This window comes from Micropterus dolomieu, linkage group LG14 (assembly GCF_021292245.1).
Source record: "Micropterus dolomieu isolate WLL.071019.BEF.003 ecotype Adirondacks linkage group LG14, ASM2129224v1, whole genome shotgun sequence".
In the NCBI taxonomy this organism is placed as follows: domain Eukaryota; kingdom Metazoa; phylum Chordata; class Actinopteri; order Centrarchiformes; family Centrarchidae; genus Micropterus; species Micropterus dolomieu.
Genome location: NC_060163.1, coordinates 8197140 through 8221927, shown reverse-complemented (window position 1 = coordinate 8221927; position 24788 = coordinate 8197140). Strand labels below are relative to the sequence as shown.

General features: G+C 44.5%; 2 protein-coding genes across 8 annotated transcripts in view; one reads left to right on the top strand and one right to left on the bottom strand.

Annotated features, from left to right (window-relative positions):
- Positions 1 to 5563, bottom strand: si:ch211-141o9.10 (probable endonuclease 4). Of its 4 annotated transcripts, XM_046068105.1 has the most exons (9): positions 4909 to 5279; positions 4599 to 4654; positions 2732 to 2898; positions 2448 to 2657; positions 2119 to 2301; positions 963 to 1094; positions 688 to 792; positions 423 to 552; positions 1 to 265 (listed from the first exon to the last, which is right to left on the bottom strand). In XM_046068105.1, the coding sequence occupies exons 3-9, from the start codon at positions 2895 to 2897 to the stop codon at positions 205 to 207; spliced, it is 987 nt and encodes a 328-aa protein (XP_045924061.1). In that variant the 5' UTR covers position 2898; positions 4599 to 4654; positions 4909 to 5279; the 3' UTR covers positions 1 to 204. The 4 variants fall into 4 exon arrangements, with proteins under 4 accessions (XP_045924061.1, XP_045924060.1, XP_045924059.1 ...); XM_046068104.1 differs by lacking the exons at positions 4599 to 4654; positions 4909 to 5279 and adding an exon at positions 5294 to 5563; XM_046068103.1 differs by lacking the exon at positions 4599 to 4654.
- Positions 4267 to 24788, top strand: part of tnrc6ba (trinucleotide repeat containing adaptor 6Ba) — a 23531-nt gene continuing 3009 nt past the window's right edge. Inside the window, exons 1-21 of one of the 4 annotated variants that reach the window (XM_046068102.1) lie at positions 4268 to 4729; positions 6553 to 6642; positions 7507 to 7528; positions 8785 to 9222; positions 9325 to 9515; positions 9669 to 12336; positions 13948 to 14112; positions 14394 to 14590; positions 15639 to 15713; positions 15930 to 16133; positions 16647 to 16775; positions 17490 to 17660; positions 19049 to 19162; positions 19253 to 19460; positions 19609 to 19773; positions 19974 to 20120; positions 20387 to 20530; positions 20845 to 20937; positions 22489 to 22695; positions 22951 to 23018; positions 23759 to 23898. In XM_046068102.1, the coding sequence (XP_045924058.1) occupies positions 6586 to 6642; positions 7507 to 7528; positions 8785 to 9222; positions 9325 to 9515; positions 9669 to 12336; positions 13948 to 14112; positions 14394 to 14590; positions 15639 to 15713; positions 15930 to 16133; positions 16647 to 16775; positions 17490 to 17660; positions 19049 to 19162; positions 19253 to 19460; positions 19609 to 19773; positions 19974 to 20120; positions 20387 to 20530; positions 20845 to 20937; positions 22489 to 22695; positions 22951 to 23018; positions 23759 to 23898 (5603 nt within the window). In that variant the 5' untranslated portion in view covers positions 4268 to 4729; positions 6553 to 6585. Of the gene's footprint in view, positions 4730 to 5079; positions 5416 to 6552; positions 6643 to 7506; positions 7529 to 8784; positions 9223 to 9324; positions 12337 to 13947; positions 14113 to 14393; positions 14591 to 15638; positions 15714 to 15929; positions 16134 to 16646; positions 16776 to 17489; positions 17661 to 19048; positions 19163 to 19252; positions 19461 to 19608; positions 19774 to 19973; positions 20121 to 20386; positions 20531 to 20844; positions 20938 to 22488; positions 22696 to 22950; positions 23019 to 23758; positions 23899 to 24788 lie in introns of those variants that run through there. The other 3 variants (XM_046068100.1, XM_046068099.1, XM_046068101.1) reach the window with 3 other exon arrangements.

Sequence of the window (24788 nt, the reverse complement as noted above, 5' to 3'; positions counted from 1 at the left end):
TCAAACAAAAAGACATTTATTCAACTCATGTTCATTCAGAGACAAAGCCCACTGAAGCTGTTCACACGGTGATTAACAACCAAACAAATTCTGAGTGTGTTTAATCACTCATCCACTTTGGTCCTTGACAAACACTTAACAGACGTGTGAGCTGTGGTTTCGCAGGGTTCAGTTTAGAAGTGCTAATTCGTCAGTAAGGGTTCTTTACTTTTTCTCACAGAGAGAATAGAGGAGTTCAATCTGCTCAGCATACTCAAATCCTGGCCTGCGGACGAAGGACATAACAGTCATGTTAAAACTGCACATGAAAACTTTGTCATTATATTCCCCTTTTGTAAATTAATAAATATATGTTGTTTTTAGTTTTCCAAAGTGAAGACCATTGTTCACAGACAGACAAGAGATATCTGCAGTTATCTCACCGTCCAGGTGTCTCCAGTATCAGAGGGATGTTGTCCAGTCTGGGCTCATTGACAATATCTCGGAAAGCAGAGATTCCAATGTGACCTTTACCTATGTCTTCATGGCGATCAAGGTTGCAGCCTAGTTTACCTGCAAAAAAAAGGACAGACAGAAAGAACAAAGAGAGCTCACACAGCAGAGCTGGATTCATAAAAGTCACAAAGTTTGTACAACTCAATGAATGTGTGTGTATGTGATATTTTTATGTGAAAGTCCTGGCTGTACCTTTGGAGTCATTGAGATGGATGGCTTTAAGATAGTGGAGCCCTACTTCCTGATCAAACTCATCAAGCATGGCCTTCACTCCTCCCTCTGCAGCCAGGTCATGTCCTACCAAGACAAGAAACAACACTTCACCACAAAAAGAAACAACACTTGCAGCCCTAATGGCAATTATTATTATTTTAATATTTGTTGCAATTGGACCGGTGACTGTGTGAATGTTAAACGGACTTCTGTTGATTTTATGGACAAAAATATCCATGGCAGGTTTCACTCACCTGCTGCGAAGGCGTGGCAGGTATCCAGACACACTCCTACTCTGGTCTGGTCTCTCACTTTGTCTATAATGCTCTTCAGCTCTGAGAATTTACCGCCCACCGTACTGCCCTGACCACTCATGTTCTCCAAAACTGACCACATGGGGAGCAAAGGAAAAGAAGGCACTGTCAGTTTGACACACCCAGTATTTGCTCCAACACCTGATACACATACAAAATTGGTTTGGCTGCCGTTATACATTCCTGAAGCACAGCCTGAGGGCCATTTTTGCTACTGCTTCAGTTTTTTTGTAGGCATTCCACTGCAGTGTATTCTTTTCATACCAGCGGTGTAAGGGTTAAGTGAGTCTGTAGACTGTGGACAGTGCCATGAATAACAAGTAATGCAACACCTTTGTCAAGCCTGCAGTCTGTTCTGCAAATTGAAAGTTATGTATTAACAAAAGTCAGTCTGAGGTCAAATGGTTTTGTATGAGATCATGGCATGCTTAGTTCTTTTGATAATTGACCTGTAGTAGTAAAATATGAATCTTCCTGAATAGGGTCAAAATATGTATTAAAGCCCAATATTATTAATAACATGCAAAATGGATTACCCTGCCCTAGCAATTGAGATTTTGGTGACATTAGATTTTAATTTGAGTGCATTGGATTTGGCTACGACTGCTAAGTTCTCTCCCTACACACAGATTCAAATACTCAAAGCGTTATCTTGCAGTAAGTTCTCATTCCTGCGAAGCTCATAATGTTCTCTGCTTGACAAGACCACCAAGTGATATGGATTAAAATCACTGTAACTGCTGAGGCTGTAGTTTGCAGTGTTATAGGGCAAATACCCCTGTGGGTCAGAGGTTCTCTACTGTTCCTCTTGACTAAAGCTGTTTTCATGTGTTTAGCAATGTCACTGTGTGTTTTTCCACACTTCTTTCCCTTGTACTAGATTCTGGCCTCATTTTACATCAAAGTTCCTGTCTTTCTTGGAAACAAATTTTTTAATAATAGTGATTATAAGACCTTGCTTATAAGACAGCAAGGGGAAAAGTCTCAAAAAATATATATATTTTTTTTAAGTAAACATCAGTAAAAATGAATAGCGGTTACTGTAAAGCTACAACATCATACTGGGTGTCTTTGTTATTTTGTCCACCCCCTGTACCTGTAACCACAGCAGGTGTTTGCTGGTGAGCGTGGTTAATGGATCCTGCTATCTTGTCCACACACTGCTCAGTGGTGATGGAGCCTAGAGAGGAGCCTGGGTGGAAGTTGTAAAGGTTGAGGCCCAGGAGGCTGCAGCGGCTGAGCTCATCCACGAGCAGGGCCTGGCTCTTCTCAAACACGTCTGGGTGCAACATGGTACACAAACCAGAGGAGGTTGTCAGAAGAGAAGACGAGACACAGTTGGAAAGATGAAATACCCAATGCAAGACAAGGGCAGCAAGGCCAAGGACAGACTCTGCATGAGATATCCATCAGTGTCTCACAAACCCTCTTTAGGAGATCCACAGTTCATCAGGTAGGACCCATGAGGCAGGATGTGAGCTGGGTCGAACTCTTGTAGGAAACATTGCTCCCGAAACTTGGCTGCAGCTGTCTGGTCCAGTGCAGGCCTCTTCCATGACCGCTGTGAGCCCAGAAACAGGGCAAAACTGCTGCCACCCATCTCTGTGGAGGACTCCACTGCTTTCCATATCCCACCTGAGGACATGTAAGAAGTGAGTATGTGTTTTATTTACTTAAGGTGAGTCTAACAAGATGGCATTAGGCTTTACCTTGGATGCCAACATGAGCTCCAATGTATTTCTTATTAGCAGGGTCCTTTCTCCTCCTGTCTCCTCTCCCTTCAGCCTCCTCCTCCTCAGTGTGTTCACCCTCCTTTTCTCCTCCAAAAGCCTCCTCGGTTTTCCTTTTCTTTGCTCCTCTCTTTCTCGGACCCATGCTATCAAGAGAAAATTATGAGCCGTGCTTTTGAATTTGCAAATATCATGCAAGTCATGCAATCCTACCTCTCAGGGCGTTCCTACAATGTTTTTTGGCAAGGACAATTATCCTCCTCCCACTGCCTCTCCACAGGGGTGCCCCAAGGCTCAGTGCTAGGGCTGCCTTCTCTTTTCAATCTATACCACCTCACTGGGGACAATCATTCACTCGTACAGCTTCTCTTACCACTGTTACGCAGACGATACGCAACTCTTCCTATCCTTCCCACCAGACAACCCCAAGCTCGGCGTGGATCACGGCCTGTCTCTCAGACATATTTGCATGGATGAAGGCTTGCCACCTTCAACTAAACCTCTCTAAGACTGAACTCTTGGTCATTCCACCCAAGTAATCTATCCACCATGACATCAAACTACAAATTGACTCCTCAACCATCACTCCAACTAAGGTGGTGAGAAACATGATTGATGACCAGCTGTTCTTTTCAGACCATGTTGCTGCTGTCTCTCGGTCATGCTGCTTTGCTCTATACAACATTAGGAAAATCAGGCCCTTACTCACTCAGTACGCCACCCAGCTTCTGGTACAGGCCATGGTTATCTCTCGCCTCGAACGTTGCAATGAACTGTGCGGTGAAACCCCTTCAAATTGTTCAGAACGCAGCACCGCGTCTGGTTTTTGATCAGCACAAAAGGACTCATGTCACTCCATTAATGTGTGACCTCCACTGGCTCCCCATGGCCTCCAGAATCGGATTCAAGTCACTAATGCTTGCATACAGAGTGACTACTGGTTCTGCACCCATCTACCTAAACTCCATAATACACGTATGTTCCTTCTCGGCCACTAAGCTCCTCCAACGAACGCCGCCTGGCTCTGCCATCCCTTCACACAAAGCAATCCCAGTCCCGGCTGTTCTCATCTGTGACACCACGATGGTGGAACGAGCTACCACACGCCATCAGAGCAGGGGCGTCCCTCTATAACTTAAAGAAGCTCTTGAAAAGTCATCTTTTCCGAGAACACTTCCTCTAATAACACCTCTAACTCCTAACCTCTAACATGCACTTCCTGTGCTCTTCTTCTTCTGTCCCCTTACAATTATCTTGCATTGATTGCACTTTTTGTTAACTCTTACTTCTTTCTCTAGGTATTTACCCCCATTGATGTGATATGTGCCATTAGCTCTTAATAGTATTTATTGCTGCTTTATGGATTGTCAGTTGTAGATCTCGTGCTGTATTTGATGACTGTATGTTGTTCCTCAAATGTAAGTCGTTTTGGATAAAAACGTCTGCCAAATGAGTAATTTAAATGTATATGCAAAAGGCTGCCCGTTTTCTGTTGTGACTTAAATGGCTACTTTAAAATATGCGTTTGGGACGGCTGTTAACCTACGGAGTATGAACACTTGTGCTAAGTTTGGCTGTCAAAAGTTTATGAAGGTCAAAATATGTATTTTATGCATCCCTCCCGGTAGGAGCCAGCCAGTCAGAAGGCTTCCACACAGCTACCAGAGGCTAGCCATTGGAGACGCTTCATGCTGAGCAGCAAAATGGCCGCCCGTCAACCGACTGACTCCACAGCGCTTTGAAATTTAAATTCTTCTGCACATTAGGGTTTACACTATTACAACGTTAGTACTTATTTACAAACCAGTAGCTTATTACGCGCGCATCTTCATCCACTGACACTTACTTGACTATCCGCTCAGGCGCCGCTGTTCTTGTAGCCTCGACGAATGCCTCAAAAAGCTAAAAAAAATCGCACTGAAGCACTTTAGCTAAGCTAGCTAGCACGCTAGCTTTTCTTCATATGTGATTCCTGAGGTGAGTAACGTTAGCTGGAGATGTGCGCAATGTTTCTAAACGTTGTAACATTACATAATTTGTATGCATGCAAAATGACTGCAACACATTTGTTAATGAAATGCCGTGCAACTGAGGTTGCTAGCCAAGCTAACGCCGTTAGCATGGCTACTTGTAGCTGCTCTATGTAGGTAACTTACCTAGTTAACGTTCGCTAGCATTAGCATTGATGTAGCAGTTCTAGTGGTTGAGCGTTAGCAGATATGTGGCTCAAGGCTCGTTGTATTTGCTAGTAAGTACAGTTGTGTACACAGAACAGAGCAGTTACCTAACTTAGCTGGTTGGCAGCAGGTTGATGTCGTTAATGTTAGCTTGTTAAAGTTCGCGCTGTTCTGTGCCTGCGTATTTTAAGTAACTTAGCGTTATGGACAGAAACCACTCCTTAATGTTAGCCTTCGACGAAATATTTTTACAAGCAGCTGCTGTCGCCTGTATAAACTACCAAATGCAGGGATTGAGGTGGTTGGCTATTAACCCTAACGTCAACCAGTATATGCACAGTTCGGTTTAAGCGACTTTAATCACCTGTATCTTCAATTTTAGCACAAGAAAGCTTCAGTCCTCTAAAGCTGTAACGTTAGCTAGCTAAGTTAACAGTTAGCGTTAAATGCGGATGAACTTGTGACAACGTTGACAGGACAACACAGGTAACGTTACGGTAACATTAGCTGGTGCAGTTTACGTAAGTGATGTGAATGCAGATCTGACGGCTCGTAATAATCAGGTCTGGCTTTCTGATCCGCAAGGCCTGTAGTCAGAATGCTTGAGGAAGGATGTCAGGTTCCTCGTCCGTAAATCCAGGCATCTTGCCTGCTGGACGTGTTACAGCACTAAGCAAAAACGAAACCATCTAAAGACAGACACCGCCAGGGCGTAGCAATTCAGTTTATGCATTTAAACAGTATGTTTTGTACTAAACAGACGATTTTAAACAAGGTAACATGATATTAGATATCTTGTGGGACTTTGATTATTGCCGTAATGTACTGGTGTCATACAGTTGTGCTTTCCTCGCTACATTACAGAGTGACAACATATCTGTAAGCCTATTAGACTGTTAAAGCTAGGTTAAATGAAAGGTGAATGCCTTACTGTTTGGCCAACATTTCTACATTACTAATGGTTTTCCGTAGGGAAAAAGCTGTCTATAGACATCTAGGTAAAACCTAACCCTAAAGCAGCATTATGGTCAATTAATATTTGTCAATAATGAGCCATCTGGTCAAAAATGACAATGTATTTCTTGTCTTTAAGCTATGAAAGAGTCTCATCTGGAAGATTCCCTCCCACTCCTTTTTAGGAACAATTAAAGCACAAGACTGAGTCTCAAAGCTTCAGTTGGTCACTTGTTATAGTTTACATAGCCGCATACAGATTCAGTTAGTCTGCTGACAAGATGAGTTGGCTGATGAAATCAAGCGCTTTGTAAACCGTCTAAATTGGTTGAACCTACCAGTGTGATCAGCTTGTAGTATTCTGTATGCTTATGATAGGGATAATTACTGTGTTTGTTGCCCACGTGTCCAACAGTATTCTTAGCTCTAGCACCTGATGGCTGATTCATCCAATCAAGCATGCAGTCCATTGTCGCTTACACACATGGATGGAGGCTCACGTGGCCATATAGCGACTGATGCTGTTTTTTCCCCCTTGATTTTTGCTGCAGTTATTAACTTTGAGCAGTGATTTATTTTACAGTTAAAAGCCACTAGCTATACAAAGAAACACACACTAGTTTTAAAATGTGTGCCTACATTTTTAAATAACCTGCTTTTTTTCTCTAGAAGAAAAGAGTATCAGGACAGGAGCAGTAGTTCATGGAAGACAAGAAAAGGAAAAAAGACGACAAAAGGAAAAGGGAAGCCTCTCAGAAGGTGAGCATGTTCACAATGACTTGCAAGCTCCTCAGTCTTGTTTGGACAACATTGAACAAACATGCTGCAGCGCCATGTTCAACAGCAGATTGACAGGCTTTGAGAACAAATCATGAATGTATTGCTGGATTTAAATTTCCTGATTAGGAGTGCTATTTCTGCTTATTTGAGGTGAGGTGATGAGTTAGATTATTACAGCAAAAGAAAGGGATTCCATCACTCTCGTGAAGGAACTTCTCTTGGACTTAAATATTTGTCCAGCCACTGTAGAACATGCACACAGGTAAACCCGGATGTGTGAATGATAATTTTTACCATTTGGAAACTTAACTTGACATGAAAAGATACTTATTCCAGGGTCTCGACTGACTTGCTCCTACTGGAGACACACCTACCAATATATACACATAATACATTCCCTTTGAAAACAAACGTTTGTGTTGAACACAATTCTGAAAAATTCCGTTAACAGGAAGCAGTTTTAGGTTGCACTGTTTCAAAAATATGAGATGGAAGTATAGGGAAGAAGACCAAATGGTGATGATCAACATTAACGTTTGAATTATGTCTGCCAGAAGAATACTGTTGAGACTCAACTACTACCTGATCTCGAATGGGGGGGTATTTATTATCCTGGCACTCCTAGGCTCAGAAGAAATCTTTTCTTTATCTAACCACCATCACAGTTTCATTTCATTCTAATAAACTCTCCTGTCCCTTAGTTTCTTTTTCATCTTTGCCAGCGCATGTTGTTGTACAGGGGTTTGACATTTGAATGAGTGAAATGTATTTTTTTTTTCATGGTGTCCTCACTTTTTTAAAGCATGATTTAGTAACTAATGTGTCTTTTCCTGTTCATTTTAGGTTACAGAACAAAAAAACAAAGGTAAGTAGCACAGTGGTGTATGTGTATATGTCAAAATATAGAGAAATTGGGAAGCACTTCTTGGCCTTTGGTTGCCATTAGAAATACCCACTTTTTAACATGTAAAAAATAGGGAGCAAAATGTGCACTCCCAAATAAATACATTTTTAATCTTTGTTGCATTAGTGTTATTTGATTATTGCTGTTTCAGTCAGAACCAGACAATGCTGGTGCACACGGGCCTCTGCTTTAGAGACAATAGCAAAGCAAACAAATGTTGTCCGTGGGGTGAACTGATTATCTCGTCAACATAACAAACAATTAGTTTTTTTTTTTTACTAATTTATTTTAAACACTTTTATGTTACATTTTCATTATAAAGCTGACATATAACTGCCTAGCATCTTAATTACTCAAAATATAAGGTGACTATAAGTGGCAACCATATTTTCAGTTTCAGCAACCAAAAGCAGATGCTTGTTTGCCAACCTGGCAACTACTTTTAAAAGTTAGTGAGTATTTTTATCCACCTGCCACTGTGGCTGCTGGATTACAAAATCTACCGGCCATTTAATGTTTTACCACCGACTTTCTTGTTTTAACTGGTAGTGTGTAACTGCATGTGAAAAATAATAAAACAAAATCTACAATATTCAAGCAATAGGCTATTTTATTTCATTAGGTAAATAATTTCAACTCGTGTATTGCTGTTTGTTTGAGTACCGGAAAAGCCTGCCAAACATCTAGCTAAGTAGCATTAGGCGATACCATAGCTATAGTAATAAGTAATATAGGCGAATGAACACACATAGTTCTAAGTAAAATTTGCAGCGCATACAGAGGTCAAGCTCATCTAATCGGCTAAACTATAAAAACATAGGTAAGCAAGCTTTCATTGCCTGCAGGCTTTGTGAGTGCTGAACAAGTTGGCCAAGTTTAACAGGCTGGCTTTGTAATGTTTCTTGCAAATGCATCACAAAAGATACCATCTGAAAGAGCTGTGAAAGAGTGTTTTGCTGCTTTTTCATCTTTACACATTAAACGTTAGCCAGCAATAGATTAGAGGAAAAAATTACATAAAATCACCCGCTTTGGGTAGGTGCTAATTTTCTACCCTGATTGTTATATATTATATTTTCTATTTCTGGACTTTAATAACCTCATAACTAAAACATGATTAGAAAATTAATTGTGTGCTGTTGTCTTGAGATGTACTCGGTTAAATCATGCTAAATTTCATCCACTCCGTTTGTCTCTCTGCCTTGCCTTCCCTGCAGTGCCAGACTTGACTAAGCCGGTGTCTGCCCAGTCTCCTGCCACTCAGAGCAGCTCTGCCTCCCCCAGCCCTGGACCCACCCCCTCTGCCTCCCCATCTCCAGCCGCCTTGGGCCCTGGCAGTGCTGCCACCCCGTCACAGGGCGGCAACAATGCCAAGCGCCTGGCGGTGGCCAACGGACAGCCCACCTCCACCGCCATTTCTTCCTCCACTGCTGGCGGACCCAGTGCTGCTGGAAACGGCAGTACAAGTAGCGGTGGCGGAGCCCAGGCCCCTCAGCAGCAACCACGCTACATGCCGAGAGAAGTGCCGCCGCGATTTCGCTGCCAGCAGGACCATAAAGTGCTACTGAAGAGGGGTCAGCCGCCACTGTCCTCCATGCTGCTGGGAGGGGGAGGAGGAGGGGATGGCCCCAATGCAAACATGGCTGCTGTCTCAGGTAAATGCTGCAGGTCATTTAGAAAACACCATGTATAGACTATTTAGATAGGTTCTTCCTTTTGACCCCCAATGTCTCTCTTTTGTGGATTTGCTTTTTCAGATTCTGGTGCAGCTGCCTCCTCATTGGCCCTCACCTCATCATCAGTTGCTGCTTCTACTACTACTTCTAATTATGCAAATTCCATGTGGGGGGTGAGCTCAGGCAGCCAGGCCTCCTCTCAGGGCAGGGAGAAGGTGATTGTCGATGGCAACGACCTGGAGGAGTGGCCTAGCATAGCTGGCAGTGATGGCGTAGGAGCTTCTTTCATCGGGGCTGGAGGGGGCAGCAGCAGCAGCAGCAGCAGCAGCAGCAACAACAACGTAATTCCTGTGAACAGCATCAGTGCCTCTGGCAACCAATCCTCACCCACTTCCTCATTCTCTTTGCCCAATGAATGTATGCAGTCGTCCAACGGTGTGGCGTGGGGGATGGCTGCCTCCCAGGGTCATCTTGGAGGAGGGAATGCAGTAGCTGCTGCTGGGGCTCTGCTACAACAGCCCTCCTCACTTTCCAAAGCCTCCGCTGTGCCAGGGAGCCATGATGCCAGTGGCCCTGTCGACGGCAGCAGTGGGATTCCAGGTGCCAACTTCAATCCAAATGCCAACCCTTCGGCCTGGCCTGCCCTGGTGCAGCAGGATGGGCCCACTGCTGCAGGTGAAGGAGGTCCATCTTCTTTCCATCACCAGGCCCCTGGAGGGTCTTTGTCTGCCAACAACTCTGCTTCCCTGGGGCTGGGAGGCGGGGTGCTGGGGGGTCACCCACCTTTATCTGTGAATCAATCAAGCACCCATCAGCGCCAACTTCACCAAATGCAATCCAGAGACAGAGAGATGGGAGGGGGGAAGTGGGACAGCGAATCAGCGGGACCAAAAATCGCAGGGGGGGAAGGCATTGGGGGAGGAATGGACCGTGGTGTGGGAGGAGGCGAGATGAGTGTGGGAGACCACAGCCTTGCCTCCTCATGGAGAGGCCAGCCTTCTTACCCTGCAGCTAACTCCAAAACGGGTGCCTCAAGGACTGATGGATGGGAGGGCGGAGGAGGTGGCACAGGGGGATTTGGCGCTGCTGAAGGGGATAATGGGACCTCGGGTTGGGGATATCCGAGTTCCACTAGTGGGGTTAATGCTTGGGGCAGTGCTGGAAATGGGGGAAACAGTAGTCAAACCTCCGGGGTATCTCAGGGAGGGTGGGGGACATCAGGGGTAGGAGGAGAGAGAGGGGTTTCTGGTGGTGATTGGGGTGGAAGTGCCACTGGTATTGGTGGAGCTAATTCAGGAGGTGAGGGAACGGGTGAAGCCTGCAGCAGTAACAGCAGCAGTAGTGGGGGCAGCACAGCTGGCAACCCCCCTGCCACCACCTCCTCTTCCTCAACAGCCACCACTATGACTAGAGCTTGGGACAATCAGAAGGGAGAGGGTGAAACGGGGGAATGGGGTGGGGCAGTAGAAGGACCGGGACCACAGGGAGGATCTTCATCCAGTGGTGGAAATTCCAGAAGCGGAAGCGGGCCTAACAGCAGTCACAGTCGTCCTCGCCGCACGGCACCTAGTGCAGAAGATGCCTTACAGAACCTGCTCAGCCGGTCTGATCTGGATCCTCGGGTCCTGTCTAACACAGGCTGGGGCCAGACACAGATCCGACAAAACACGTCCTGGGACTTTGAAGAACACGGAGGACAGAGTAAAGGTGGATTGTCATCAGCTACATCAAAACACCCCTCTTCTCTTGGTGGTTCTTCTCAGTATTCTGCTGGACCCAGGACCCAAACTGATTCTATGGGTCCAGGAGTCAATTCTTCCCTTGTTCCATCTGCTGGGTCCTCCGGAGAGGGCTGGGAGAGCAGCAGCAACAGTAGCAGTAGTGGGGCCTCTCTGTCTGGGAGAGCCCCACCACCTTCACGCCCCAACATGAGGAATCTTGGCGTTTCACAATCTGGGCCAGTGACCACAACAGGACTTGGGATGGGGTCAGGGGTAATACAAGGACATAGCCAGCAAGGGAAGGCTACAGGCTGGGGTGGAGGAGGTGTGGGGGCTGGCGATGGCCAGGAGTCCAAGGGTTGGGGGAATGAGGAATGGAGAGACAGTAATAGAGGAGGAAATGGAGGCGGATGGGGTGATCCTGGGCAACAGGGTGACCCAGTGAGTGGAGGCTGGGGAGGAAGTCAGGAGGAGAAAGGGTCCGGAGGATGGAAAGAAATGGGAGGGAGTAGAGGAGGAGGAAGTGGGTGGGGATCAGGACAGAAGGCTGGGTCAGGGAGGGACTGGGGAGAGCAACAGTCCAAATCAAATAGTGGAGGAGGGGGATGGGAGGATGAGAGGAATAACGGAGGAAACTCGGGTGGGGATTCAGGTGTGGTTAGTTGGGGGAGTTGGGAAGATGGTGCTCCCCGGGGAACCTGGGGAGCAGGGGGCACAGGGGGAGGAGGGACTGGAGGGGGGGTGGGTGTTGTTGGGGGCATGGGTTCCAAACCCCATCAAAATTGGAGTGGAGGAAACAAAATGCACCAGATGCCAAACAGCCAATCGGGCTCCATCACAGGCCCCCAGGCACAACTGCAACAGCAACAATCACAGCCCCGCAATCAGCATCCACAACGACAGCAAGCGTTGGACCAAGGGGCTATGCAAGGGGAAGGGGGGAGGAAACCTCTTTCTCAAGCCCAGAATCAGAACCAAAGCTCAGGCTGGACCTCAGGGCCCATCCCTGGTGGTTCCGGAGGAGGTGCGAGTGGATCTGAACCAAGCGGCTGGGAGGAACCCTCGCCGCAGTCTATAAGCAGGAAGAACGAGATAGACGATGGAACATCAGCATGGGGAGACCCAACCCATTACAGCTACAAGCCGGTCAACCTGTGGGATAAGAACAACGCACAGCCGCATGGCCAGGCTCAGGCTCAGGCTCAGGCTCAGGCTCAGGCTCAGGCTCAGGCTCAGCAGCAGCAACAACAACAACAACAACAACAGCAGCAGGGACCTCCAGTGCAGCAGCAGCCTAGCAGACAGGCTGCAGGGCTCGGAGGTAACAGGGACTTCAACTCTGGCCTTGCACCTGGAAAAACTTCAGCTATGGGTAAGACACTGAAAAATTTAACTTTGCCAAATATAGGGATTTTGAAGTTGTGATTAACAGGAAAATTGCCTTAGATAATCTAATTGGGAAACCTATTTCTTGAAATTTAATTACTTAAACATTAGGTTAATATCTGTACTTTTCAACCTGGAACTTATTTTCATGGGGACAATATTTTTTTTAAAATTGGTCCAGTATTGAACGAGCATTTGTAGTCGGCAGCAGTGAAACAGGCCTGCAACACGAACTTCCAGCACCGTCAAAATACGCCCATTGAAGTGCTTGTTTTTGCAGCTGACAGGCTCAGATTGTTATTACAAGTGTATGACATCATTGTGGAAAGGATCCCTACAGAAAGAGACCTTTTTTTTAAAGTCTTTTTGTTTAACCAGAAACAGCCCCTATAATTGCTCTGTTCAAAGTAGTGGTTGACCGATGTGGGTTTTTCAATTGCTATATTTAGAGAGCCGATTACCGATGTAATACCAATATTAAAACAAAGAAAAGTCATGTATAATTATTTTATCTTAATGTTTTTTGATGGAACAGATATCGGCCCATTAATCAGCCAACCGATTTTTTTTAACGCTTTTAAAACACAAAAGTCACACAATAACACAAACAAAATAATAGATCAAGGTAGTGGTAGAACAGCAACTCTAGTGTTCTGTGAGGTAAAATTACTTTTTGTCAAGGAAGTCTTGTGGCTTTGAACAGTGATAAATTAAAAGGATCTTACTTTCAGACAAATAAATCCCAAAGATTAAGTAAACATTGCATTAAATGGTTCACAATAGCATTTACATAGCAGTAGTCAGTGAAATGTCAGTTCACACATGCAGGCTTACATTTAAAGCTGAATGTGCAAGAGCAGTTTTCTATTTGAAGGTTTCGTGTGAATTGGAGTTTGTTTCTGAATCAGCTGTGGCAGTTTGACAGCTAAAGATGTTGAAGCATTTTGACAAATGTTTCTTATTGAATGTCTTTGTTAGAAGTTAATGACTTGAAAATGCACTACTACATTTGATTTGCTGCCTTTACGGAAAAGGTTGATCCGCTGTTTATAGGTTAGCATGGAGGTTAAGCGTATCAAAGTGATCCTTCTGAGTCATGAGAGATGTAGTTGTTTTTCAGCCATCCACCTGCTTGCTATCTCTGCAGTTCATCTACAAAACCGCATTAACAGTAGTCAGCCACAGTACTGCAGCTTCACTGGCTGCTCAAACTGAGTACAGCTAAAGGTAAAAACACATTTTCTATCAGTGAATATTCTCTGAGTAATACTGTGACTGCAGAGAAGATGCTATGATTTTGGATCAGTGTGCCAGACCACATCAAGCCAATAACTCATCACAAAAGTACATGTGAGCAAGAGAGTTGCCACAGCCCCTTGTTAAGAACTTTTAAACCCCAGTGTTGTTGCTGGTCTATGAAATGATGAATTTTCAGGTGACATCAAACTACCAAAGCAAAACTTCCAGATTGCTCAGTCTGCATGTGCAGAGTCTAACACTGTGTATCTTGTATTGAGAGAATCTGTTGCGTCTTAACTCAAAGGGGTCTCTACCAGGTTTCTCCATCTTAACCTGTGTTATCCATGCGTGTCTGCAGGTCCGTCAGGTTGGGGTGGTACTTCTCCAACTAGTCCTCCAGTAGACAAGGGCACGGCAGCTTGGGGAAAGCCCACTGAAACCCCTACTGGCTGGGGAGACCCTGACGATGCTGGAGGGAAGACAACTGGCTGGGGAAACCCTTCCCCCAACCCTGTCAAATCTGGTTAGAAAAACTAATAAAAAGTAAAGCATGTGTGGTGAAAACAGCTGAAAATGTGTTTGAATTGAATCCCACTTCTTATCTGTACGATATCCATACAATCTGATGTTGAGGATTGTGTTAGTGGCGCCAGGTTAAGATACTTGATGCATTGCATTTGGGATATTGAAATGCTTAATAGTCCACTAATATAATACATAGAAATATAGAAATTGATATCATTTATGTTCACTACTTTTTCACAGTGTGATAGTGGAATTTAGTAAGACTCCTTTCTCCCGCAGGTTCAAAGTCTATGCAAGATGGCTGGGCCGACAAAGAGGGCTCTGTAGCTGCCTCACGTCACTCAAGCTGGGAGGATGAGGAAGAGGGAGGTGGCATGTGGAACAGCACCGGCTCCCAGGGAAGCAGCTCGTCTTGGGGACAGGGAAGCAACGGGGGCTGGGGACAGGGCCACGCTGGGAAGAAGCCCAGCAGCAAGGTGGGTTACTGGTAGAGAAACTGAATCTTGATAAAGCAAATAAAACAAAGTCATGACATTTGGGTCCTGTAACCCTCATGTGGTTAAATAATTCTTAAATGGATAGTATAGTTTTTTATTTGGTATAGTCCAAGTCATGGATGTAATTAAAGGCCTACTATTTGATCTCATCAGCATCTCTGAAATGAACTAAGCTGAACTAAGTAAAAGTTGAAGGTACTATTACTTTCTTCTCTTCTATTCTATGAACTCTGGAACCCTCTAGGAAACATGTTTCTCAAGGCTATAGCATTAATCTGTATTATGATTTCTCTGTTTAAACCCTCGTAGAACTTGTGAAATCGTTGCCTCTGTATCAGGGTTGGACTGATAGACAATGCCATCGTCCATCGGCGATTGCTGACAGACATCATGAGGTTGAGCTGGCATCGTGATTGTGAAACCCCCGGCCCGCCCAGCAAAAAAATCTGAAATGTTCAAATTATACCATCCTGTTAAAGCAGGTTTAATGACCACGTACATTCTTATTATTGTTTTTAAGTATATTTTGTACCTGCCTCGGAATTCTCTTATCCCCACACTCTGACACACTCACCTACACTTCAGGTAAACACCCCGGCTTGTCCCGCCTCTCTCGGTCTCACTCTCCCCGTCTGCTCCATTTTCTCCATCAGCAGTATGTTTTATAAAGTCGCCTAAAAGACTGAAAACTCGTCTGTTTTCCGTATATTTCCACCCGCGATCCCTTATCACAGCAGCAGGTGAGCCGCACGTCAGCTTATTAACGACATAGCCTATCAAGCGACTGAAATTTACATTTACACCCTGTGTGTTCACTGTTGCTTTACTTGTTCCATGCGTAAAATATTCACCACAACTTCTAACGTAAGTTAATAGTCTTCCAATCCTTTTACCAAGTGAAGTCTGTGTGAGATGCGTGCGTGCCCGCGCACCTGATGACATCGTCCATCCCGATGTTTTGTTGTAGACATCGTCCGATGGAAATTTTGTAGACATTGTCCAACCCTACTCTGTATTTCTCTCTCAGGGTCCACTGAAAGCTGGCGGAGGAGACTCGTGGATGAGCCCCATCAACAGACAGTTCTCTAACATGGGGCTGCTGGTAAGGCAGATAATGTCATTTTTCTCATCACCTGAGCGTTACTGTGGCAGGGCAATGTCAAAAACGTCCTCTTTTCCAGATGCTTTGTTATGTACCCACACACTAATTAGCCGGATCATACTGGCTTTTAGGAGTTTGGTTATTTCCTACATGATTATGATGATGATGTTAATGATGACGGTAATGATAATGATGGTGGCCTTTTCTGCTGGACAGAATGATGATCCAAGTGGCCCAAACATGGACCTGGCCCCAGGGTCTCTCCAGGAAAAGAAGATGGATGCAGAGAAAAGGAGCATGGGGATGAATGATTACAATGGAGATATGAGAAAGGGAGTAAGAGGAGGAGGGGGGATGGCATATCGCCCACCTGGTTCCAAAGAGGCAGCACCTGGGGATGCTGGATCCTACTATGACAAGGTAATGTCTCACTGCCACATTAGCAGTCTTTGTCTCTTATGTCTTTTTCATGTCTAGATAACATTTTGTCCTTTCTCACTGTTCTTTATTTCCTACCCTTTCTTCCTGGTCTGCCCCATTTCTCCCTGTCTCAACCGTCCCCTAATCCTCCTTCACCACCACTCAAATCCATTGGTCACCATTGGCTGTCACTGTGACAGACCTTGCCTTTGACCAATCAGGATTGGTGCCTTGGGGAGGAGGTTTCTTGCTCTCTGTACTCACCACCCACTGTCTGCAAGCCCCATTCCCTCTTCAACCACACTATCCCCTTTAGACAAGTAAGATAACTGCTCCTCTTGTTTCTGTCCCACATTAGGTTCTTGTAGTTTTCTGTTTTCAATAGATGAACAGTTATACCCCCAAATTTTCCTCCTCCAGTCTGTCATGTTGTGCCTAATCATTATGTTTTCATGTATGATGTCTCTGCTGTTATGGGTCATCTGAGGTTTAATTTTCCATCTTCGATCACAGGGCGGTCACAGTATCTTTGGCAGTGCTGGAGGGATGGCTCAGTCAAGACACCAGCCAAGTGTCCCGCCCATAAACCAGTCCCCAGGGATACGAGCGCAAGTGCCTCATCAGTTCCTGTCACCACCACAGGTGACTAATGCTTTTGCTTTTATTCTGTAATCGATATTCTTCCCAGCTGTCTACATATTTCACACAGCATAGACACAGGAAGTATGTGGGTTGACTGTCAGTGTAAAACAGTGTTGGTTTTGGGGTGAGTCATCTTCACTGTTTATTTTTGCTGCCATGTAACCAAATTAAAAACCGAATTACTTACTTTGAAATTTGTTTAACTTTCTGCTTATGCTTGTAATTTCTATTTTGTGAGAAAATGCAGTGTAGACAGCTTTTGATGAGATTAGTATCTCTATGCACTTCTCGTGTATTGATTTAAACTTAATTGTGGGGTTGACACAGTGTATCAGGTCGTGCATGGGGTTGATTGCTTACTTAAGACTTTTCTTTCTTTTTTCTATGAGCTCACACAACATGACCTGCTGGCTGTGTGCATGTTAGTCACTGGGATCCTAGAGGCCATAAACACTCTTCAGGACAACAATGATCATGTTTCCAAGCTTCCCTCTAAATAATATAAAGTGAAACGCATGTCTTTTCCAGGAATTTAATCAGTTTAATTCACTCACTTGGGTTGAGTCACTTGTTAACACCAGCTAATGAGAACATGAAAGAGAATCGATGTTAATCGGGGAGAGGCAGTAAGCTAATGTGGTTGATAATGGTCACAGCACCAAAGCGTTTCTGTGGTAACAGGTGTGCCTTGTCTGCCATTGCGTCTGTCTCCAGGTGCCAGGCTCTGTGCTGAAGCAGATGCCCCCTCCCAGTGGCAGTGTGGGGGGCGTTGGCGGCATGGGAGGAGTAGCAGGATTGGGGGGAGGTGTATTCCCTCCGCAGCTGTCCCCCCAACAGATTGCCATGCTCAGCAGCATCTACCCGCCGCACATCCAGTTTCAGCTGGTGAGAAGCAGCAATGTACACCTCTGAACATTACTGCAGGGTTCTATCACAGGTCTGCTGATTTAACAGTCCTGAACAGTTAAAGAGGTGGTATTATGCTCTTTTTCAGGTTCAAAATCTTAATTAGGGGTTGTACCAGAACAGGTTTACATGGTTTAATTTTCAAAAAACACCATATTTTTCTCATACTGCACATTGCTGCAGCTCCTGTTTTCACCCCGCGCGTTGTACGCTCCACTCTTGAGCTACAGAGTGATGCATCTTGTTCAAAATCTTTGTTGGGAGTTGCACATGCGCAGTTCCCAGGTAAGGACTACTAGCCAATCAGAAGCAGAGAAGGGCGGGTCGTAAGAAACAAGGTAGTGTGATCCAAATCAAAGCCGCTTCAGACTGCGAGCGTAACCTTGCAGATGGTATAAGTTATTACCAGTCCACAACCACACAACATCATTGTTCCACATCTTACCATTAGGACTAAACGTTGAACTGTTGCTGGTCGTCATAGCGACGCCACACACAACTGCCACGACGTAATGTTCAATGCGACACACAAACCAGCGATCCACACAGCTTTCTCTTTTTTAAGTTAAAACGTTTCAACATTCCTCAGAATGTATAGACAGATAAGCGGTATGAAAACCTTCCAGCTGTGGTCTGTGTGACGGCGGGAGCAGAGGGCTCTGTGAACGGGCGGCTGGCCGGCCTCACACACTCCTCCCGCGGGTTGGCGCAGGCTTCCCCCGCTGCCACTTGCGGAGCTACTCAACTCTGAAAATATTCAAGCATATTTTTGTCACAAGTAAAGGAAGTGAAGGGCTGGACTACAAACAAGCTGTTTTCAGGCAGTTCTGAGCAGAGTTTTCTGTGGAAGATGGGAACTCCATTTGGGCTGGACTTTGGGCTTTTTCATTTTGCAAACCTATTACATGCACAAAAACGATATATAACTCAATAAAGGAGAGGGAAAAAGCCAAAAACCATAATACCACCACTTTAAGACATTTCACAGACATTTTTAAATACTTTACATTGTGTATAGTTAATATTAATCAAATTGGGATTTTACTCCCCGTGCATCTCACATGATCTGATATTGTTGAATAATCATGTATAAAGTGACATAGTCAGGAGGTGTCCTGCTGTCAAATGTCTTGTAATGGTAGGATCACACTTATTTCAGACACAAATGTATTTCCACGATCAGACTTTTGCTACAGCTCTGACTCACTGACCCAATATATACATAATGACGATTACCTACCTGTTGAGCCAAGAAATAACACACTATATAGCATTCAGTTAACACATTGGTTTGTCATTGCAACGCTTGAGTTTTTGTTTCACTGTTGCTGTCTAACTCAGTTTGTTCCTTTTTCTGTTTCGTTCAGGCGTGTCAGCTCCTCCTCCAGCAGCAGCAGCAGCCGCAACAACAGCAACAGCAGCTACTGCAAAACCAGAGGAAGTTCACACCCAACGTGCGGCAGCAGGCTGACCCTCAACAGGTACATGCAAATACAACATATCACTCACTCCTTTGTTAGTTCTTTACTTCTTCCTCCCAGCTGCTGACTCTAGTGTTCGTGTCTCATCAGCTGGCCAGGATCATGGCGGTGCTCCAGCAGCAGAGGCAGCAGCAGCAGCAAGTCGGGGGTTTAGGAGGTAGCTCCAAACTCTCCCCCTCCCACCATGGTGGTGTTGGTGGAGGGGGTCCCAAACTGCCCGGGGCTGATCCTATGTCCCATCCCGGCCTGGCGGCAACTGTGGCTGACCTGCATCAGAAAACTCTCGGACCGTACTCTGGTGGGTGAAGCTCAATCAGTTTAGCACTGTGAAATATGTTTTTTACTTACATAATCTGTTGATGAATTTAGAGTAGGTTACCATGTTATTTTTTCTGTTTCCTTTAACTAAATGTTCCCATCTGTTCTCTGTCTCTTCCTGTGAGCAGGGTTTAGCTCTGGTGTGAACCTCCCAGGTCTGGACCTGGGCGGCTCTGTGGTAGGGCCTGGGAGCATGAAGGACTTAGGGGGTCAGCAGTCCCGCTTCAAATGGATGATGGAGGGACATTCTTCTCCAGACACCTCCTCACCTGAGAACGCATTCCACAAAAATGGTGAGATGTTTTTGTTTGATTTTATTATTCCTGTTTAATTTTTTGGGATTCAAATGTTGTTTGATAAGACATGGAATGAGAGCGTGTTGAGGCAGATAGTGTTAATGGGATTAGATGTGAAGTCACATATTAATGTGATTAGTGAACCCAACCGGTGTTCAGTGATGTAACATTATCATCCCCCTCCTACAACCTTCTAGGTCCTGTTACCCCCATGAAGATGCCAGGGGTCTCGCCCTACTCTCAGTACGACATGATGGTCGGAGACGGGCTGAGTGACAACTGGCATCGCACACCTGGCAACAAGATGGGTACCAAGCCTACCACTACACCCAGCTGGCCCCCTGGTTTGTGACAAGTTATATCAAGTGATAGCCTGAGCTAAGATCCCACACAGTTTAAAATAACACAAAAGGAGAATAAATAATTTCTGTGTTTTGCTATGCAGGATATAAACAATTAAGGAAAATGTTCTCTGTAACTCATGGAGTATTTATTTACCTTGAGTATTTCTCACATTGAAGTGTTGATTGAGGTTCTGTTTAGGTGTGCCTCATGTCACACTCTGGCCTTTTTAAAACTTCAACAGACCACATGTGTGTTTCCTCTTTAGAGTTCCAGCCTGGTGTGCCCTGGAAGGGAATCGACCGTGTCGACCCTGAATCTGACCCCTACATGACTCCAGGGAGCATGATGGGAAACGCAGTGTCCCCCAACCTCAATGATACTGAGCACCAGTTGTTACAAGACAATACTGGTAAGCGTTTAACAGCTCCACTGCCTCATTTTCCATACCATAAGGTGTGTGTGTGATAACACCCCTTTAGTACAACAATATCTAGCAGTTAGTTAGTACTTTATTTGATAGTTAGTTTTTCTTGTACCATTTCTTGCCATGTTGCATAAGAGAAGATGTTTTTCTAAGCTTCTTTGGGTTTGTTATTTTTTTTATTTTGAGAATTGTCAATTGTAAACATGTCTCCATAAATATGAATGAATTCTGTTTGTTGAAAAAGTTGTCATTCATCCATGAAAAAATGGCTAACAGTTGATCGTCGCCTTTGTTAACAGATTCCACCCCTCCCCTCAACACCTTGCTGCCTTCACCTGGTGCCTGGCCCTACAGTGCCTCAGACAGTCCCCTCAACAATGCACACAACTCAGGTAACCACACACGTTTTGAACAACAGCAGCAAAAATATTTTCCATGTTAATATGCAATAATCTTCATGACACAGCCTCTCTCGCAGATCTTCAAAGAGCGGCGGCTACTCGCAATAATATTGCTACGTTTTGTTTACCGTTACTCAGCCCGCCTGCGTTTAGAATGAGCTCGAAAGGAGAGAGAGAGAGAGACAGAGAGAGCATTGCTCACAGCTTCAGGGCTTATCCGCGACTTCTGAATTGTCCCTGGCAAAATTGTAATCAATACATTTAAATATAAATGTTGTAGGTCAGTGTCTAGTCAGTGTATAGCTACACAAATGGTTAACAGTCGCAGTAGTGAGAGAATATCATGACACACCTGACCGCGACGCAGACACCTGTTGCTCTGTGTCCTGCTGTCTTTCTCCCACTCGCACAGAGACACTTTGCTCTGTTTGACTGTCTCTCTGCTCCAGGATGCTTCATTCCCTGTAAAGCGGATGTGATCTGCACTTTATCAGAAGTGCTGAAGTGTTCCAACATTAGTGTGAAATTGTGGTGATATTTCTGTCTGATCACAATTGTATTCAGTTTCGGTTTTCTTCCTCTGATGAAGAGCAGTGCGCTCCTCTCGTCGAGTAGGCTACAAGTCAAAATATTTATTTATTTTGGCCTAACTGTTTTTTAAAAACTGGGGCAACGATCGGCCCATAAAGCATCGGCCTATACTTACATTGGGCTGGCCCAATCACATCTCTTACAGCACCCAGTCCCTCCCCCTCTGCTCGAGCTGTTTCTTGTGTTGTTGGCCAAAAAAATAATAATTCGCCAAATGCGCGAAAATAACCTAATATGTAGATATAAACAAAAAAAAATAAGCTACTGATTACTGCATTACATTCTATTATATTTTTATATTCTGAATTGTCACCTGCCACCTAAAATTTGTCCTTCCCTTTATAAAAATAAAGACATTTCCACCATAAATTGGTGCAGAAAATGTATTGAATATTTTGTCAATAAATAATTCTTAATTGAATTCATATTAATGAATCTAATTTATCATTGAGGTGAAAAGGTGCCATATGCACATTTAAAATGACTTTAGGCTACTTCAGGCAGGCCTGCATGAATGTTGACTCAGCTGGGATTAAATTAAATGAGAAACATATCTGACAGCCTTACTGCATTATATTACACTTTATTCTTCTTATTTTGAATTGTCACCTCAGACATTTCAAAATAAGTTTAAAGCCCAAATGTTTCAGGGGGAGGACCCCCAGACCCCCCAATTTAATATCATCAGTGTTAATTATTATCAGTAGTAATTATAAAATTCATAATAAATGTAGGCTACATGTATAATTATAATAAATAATAGACTTACTTTGGGTAGGCGGCAATGGGGGCTGGGGGGTTAAAACATGAAAGATTTCTGTGCTGTGCTAAGCCCCCAATGTTTCAAGAGCCTGGAAACGCCCCTGTTACAATGCTTGTATTGTTACGTATTGGTATTATGTTTACCAGTATACCCCTCCTCACCCTCATTCATTTTCTGTTACTCTATAGCAAAGTACACAGACTACAAGACAAGCTGGCCCCCAGAACCCATTGGACACAAGTCCTGGAAAACCAGCCGTGGCAGCAGCCAGACCCAACTGTCCCGCCCACCTCCAGGACTAGCCAGTCAAAAGCAGCCATCATCATCATCCCCTTGGTCTGGAGGAGCCCCTCGGTCGGCTGGCCGGGGCTGGGGCGGCGGCTCGGCCACCACTGGTAATGCCTCAGCACATTTTTCACATTGATTTCAGGTTGTCTCTGTTCCACAGCTGATTTAAATGTACAAGGGAGATAAAATGCACTCTGATTGCTGGTATACAACACAGTGCTCTTTGAACTTAAAGTCCATTTATATTTGATTTGGAAGAATAGCCAAACCTTGGTGGAAACAGAGTAGGATTTTGTTTACAGGGAATGTGAAAAAAAACTGACTCAGATTTTTTTTATTTTTTGTTTGCTTTCTCTCTGCAGGCTCGACCTGGAGTGATGGCAGCTCTCGGGAAAGCTGCTGGTTGGTGCTCAGCAACCTCACACCACAGGTAAAGACACAGACGCATTTTAGTGTAATTAAAATGTTGTAGTTTTGGGGGTTTTTATGCTTTAGCGAGCTAACAGAGACATTTTAAAGGAGACATGCCACTCAATCGCATCCTCAATACAACTCTATGGGGAAAGCCCTTAACGTCAAAGATGGCAGTTATCTTGCCCCTCCCGCTAGAAAGCCAATCGTATGCTTTTGGCAGCCAAAGCGGGAAACATATTTCAGCCAATCGTGTGGTTCCACCGACATAAGGATCTGTGTTACTTCTACTGCGCATGCGCTGAAGAGGTGACACATTCGTAGTAGAAGTTTAACCGGTTGGCAAAAACGCTTTAAAACCTTATTTTGGGGCAAAGTTGTCAAACCTTTTCAGCAATTTTTATCAGATTTTACTGCAGATTCTAGTCATGTAGTTTTTATGTCTTGGTGACCAGTGAAAGTGCAGTTCTGGCTCCCTCCCCATTCATTCAGATAGGAGCCTGGTCATGTTAGTCCAAAATAGCTGCCCGGAGGCCTTGCCAAGATGCCTGCCGAGTGGCAAGACTTGCCTAGAAGGACTTTGGCTATAAGTACTCTCATACTGCCAGACTGGCTTGTTTATTCTCACGTCAGGGATGCTCTATCTCTCTCAAAAATGGGCATAAATAGTGCTTCACATGGGAACACTGCTCCTTATTTCTTACCTCAACCTATCCTTCTATGTAATTTCACCATTGTCCATCTTGTGTATTCCCGCAGATTGATGGCTCCACTCTAAGGACCATCTGCATGCAGCACGGCCCCCTGCTGACCTTTCACCTGGGCCTGACCCAGGGCACAGCTCTGATTCGCTACTGCTCCAAACAGGAGGCAGCCAAGGCCCAGAGCGCACTCCATATGTAAGACTCTGTCTGTTGTTTTCAAAACACATTTATAATGTTTGTATGGTAAATATGAAACTGAAACCAGTAGCCGGTAAGCTTAGCATACACTGGACATTAGGGGGGGAATGGCGAATTTGTATAGCTTAACACATTTTACAATATAATTTAGGGCTGAGCGATGAATTGTTTTCAAATCGAAATAGCGATTTGAAAGAATGCAATTAGCTAATCGTGAAGACGACGATTAAAATGTAGATTAATTATACAGCACATCTGACCCGTTTTAAACATGCAATTACAAATTAATTCCATTGTCATCCTTGTTAGACAGTCCTGCAAACCAATCACAAGCACCATGTGCCTCCTGTTACGGTCCTACTCACCAATCAGAGTGGGCACATGGTGTGTACATTTTACTACAACAAAGAAAGTAGAGGAAAACGTGGGATCATGGTATCAGCTGAACCGACACAGACAGCGGGGCGTTAGCCTGCCCTACGTTGTTGACGTGTTGTTACTTTGTAATTTTGTGCTCTTTGAACCCGTTCCGTTCCGCTCTCTTCAGGCTACGTTTCCCATATGGAGCATTTCAGAATAAGAGCGTTTTGCCTGCCTGATTTTGCTGACTTGTTGTTCTACCTCGGTTATGTTTATTATTATTGTTATTATGTTATCGGCCGGATTCTCTATGCTGTTCTGTGCCTGACTTCCTGCCAAGTTCATCTGCTCTGTGTTACTTGACACGGCTTCTTTCAGAAATTGACTGGCAGTGAATATTGAACTTTAGCTAAACTTAAAACAAACAAAAAATTGCAGATTGAATCGTGATTGCAGTAACTGGCAAATAAATCACAATTAGATTTCCCCCCCCCCAAATCGTTCAGACCTAGTGTGTGTGTGTGTGT

What these genes read in the sequence shown, in the direction of transcription:
- si:ch211-141o9.10 (XM_046068104.1), bottom strand. Translation starts at nt 2,897, where the DNA reads ATGGGTCCGAGAAAGAGAGGAGCAAAGAAAAGGAAAACCGAGGAGGCT. An exon ending in AGCTCATGTTGGCATCCAAG is followed by an intron (nt 2,658 to 2,731) that starts GTAAAGCCTAAT and finishes ACATGTCCTCAG; the next exon opens with GTGGGATATGGAAAGCAGTG. An exon ending in CCATCTCAATGACTCCAAAG is followed by an intron (nt 553 to 687) that starts GTACAGCCAGGA and finishes TTTTTTTTGCAG; the next exon opens with GTAAACTAGGCTGCAACCTT.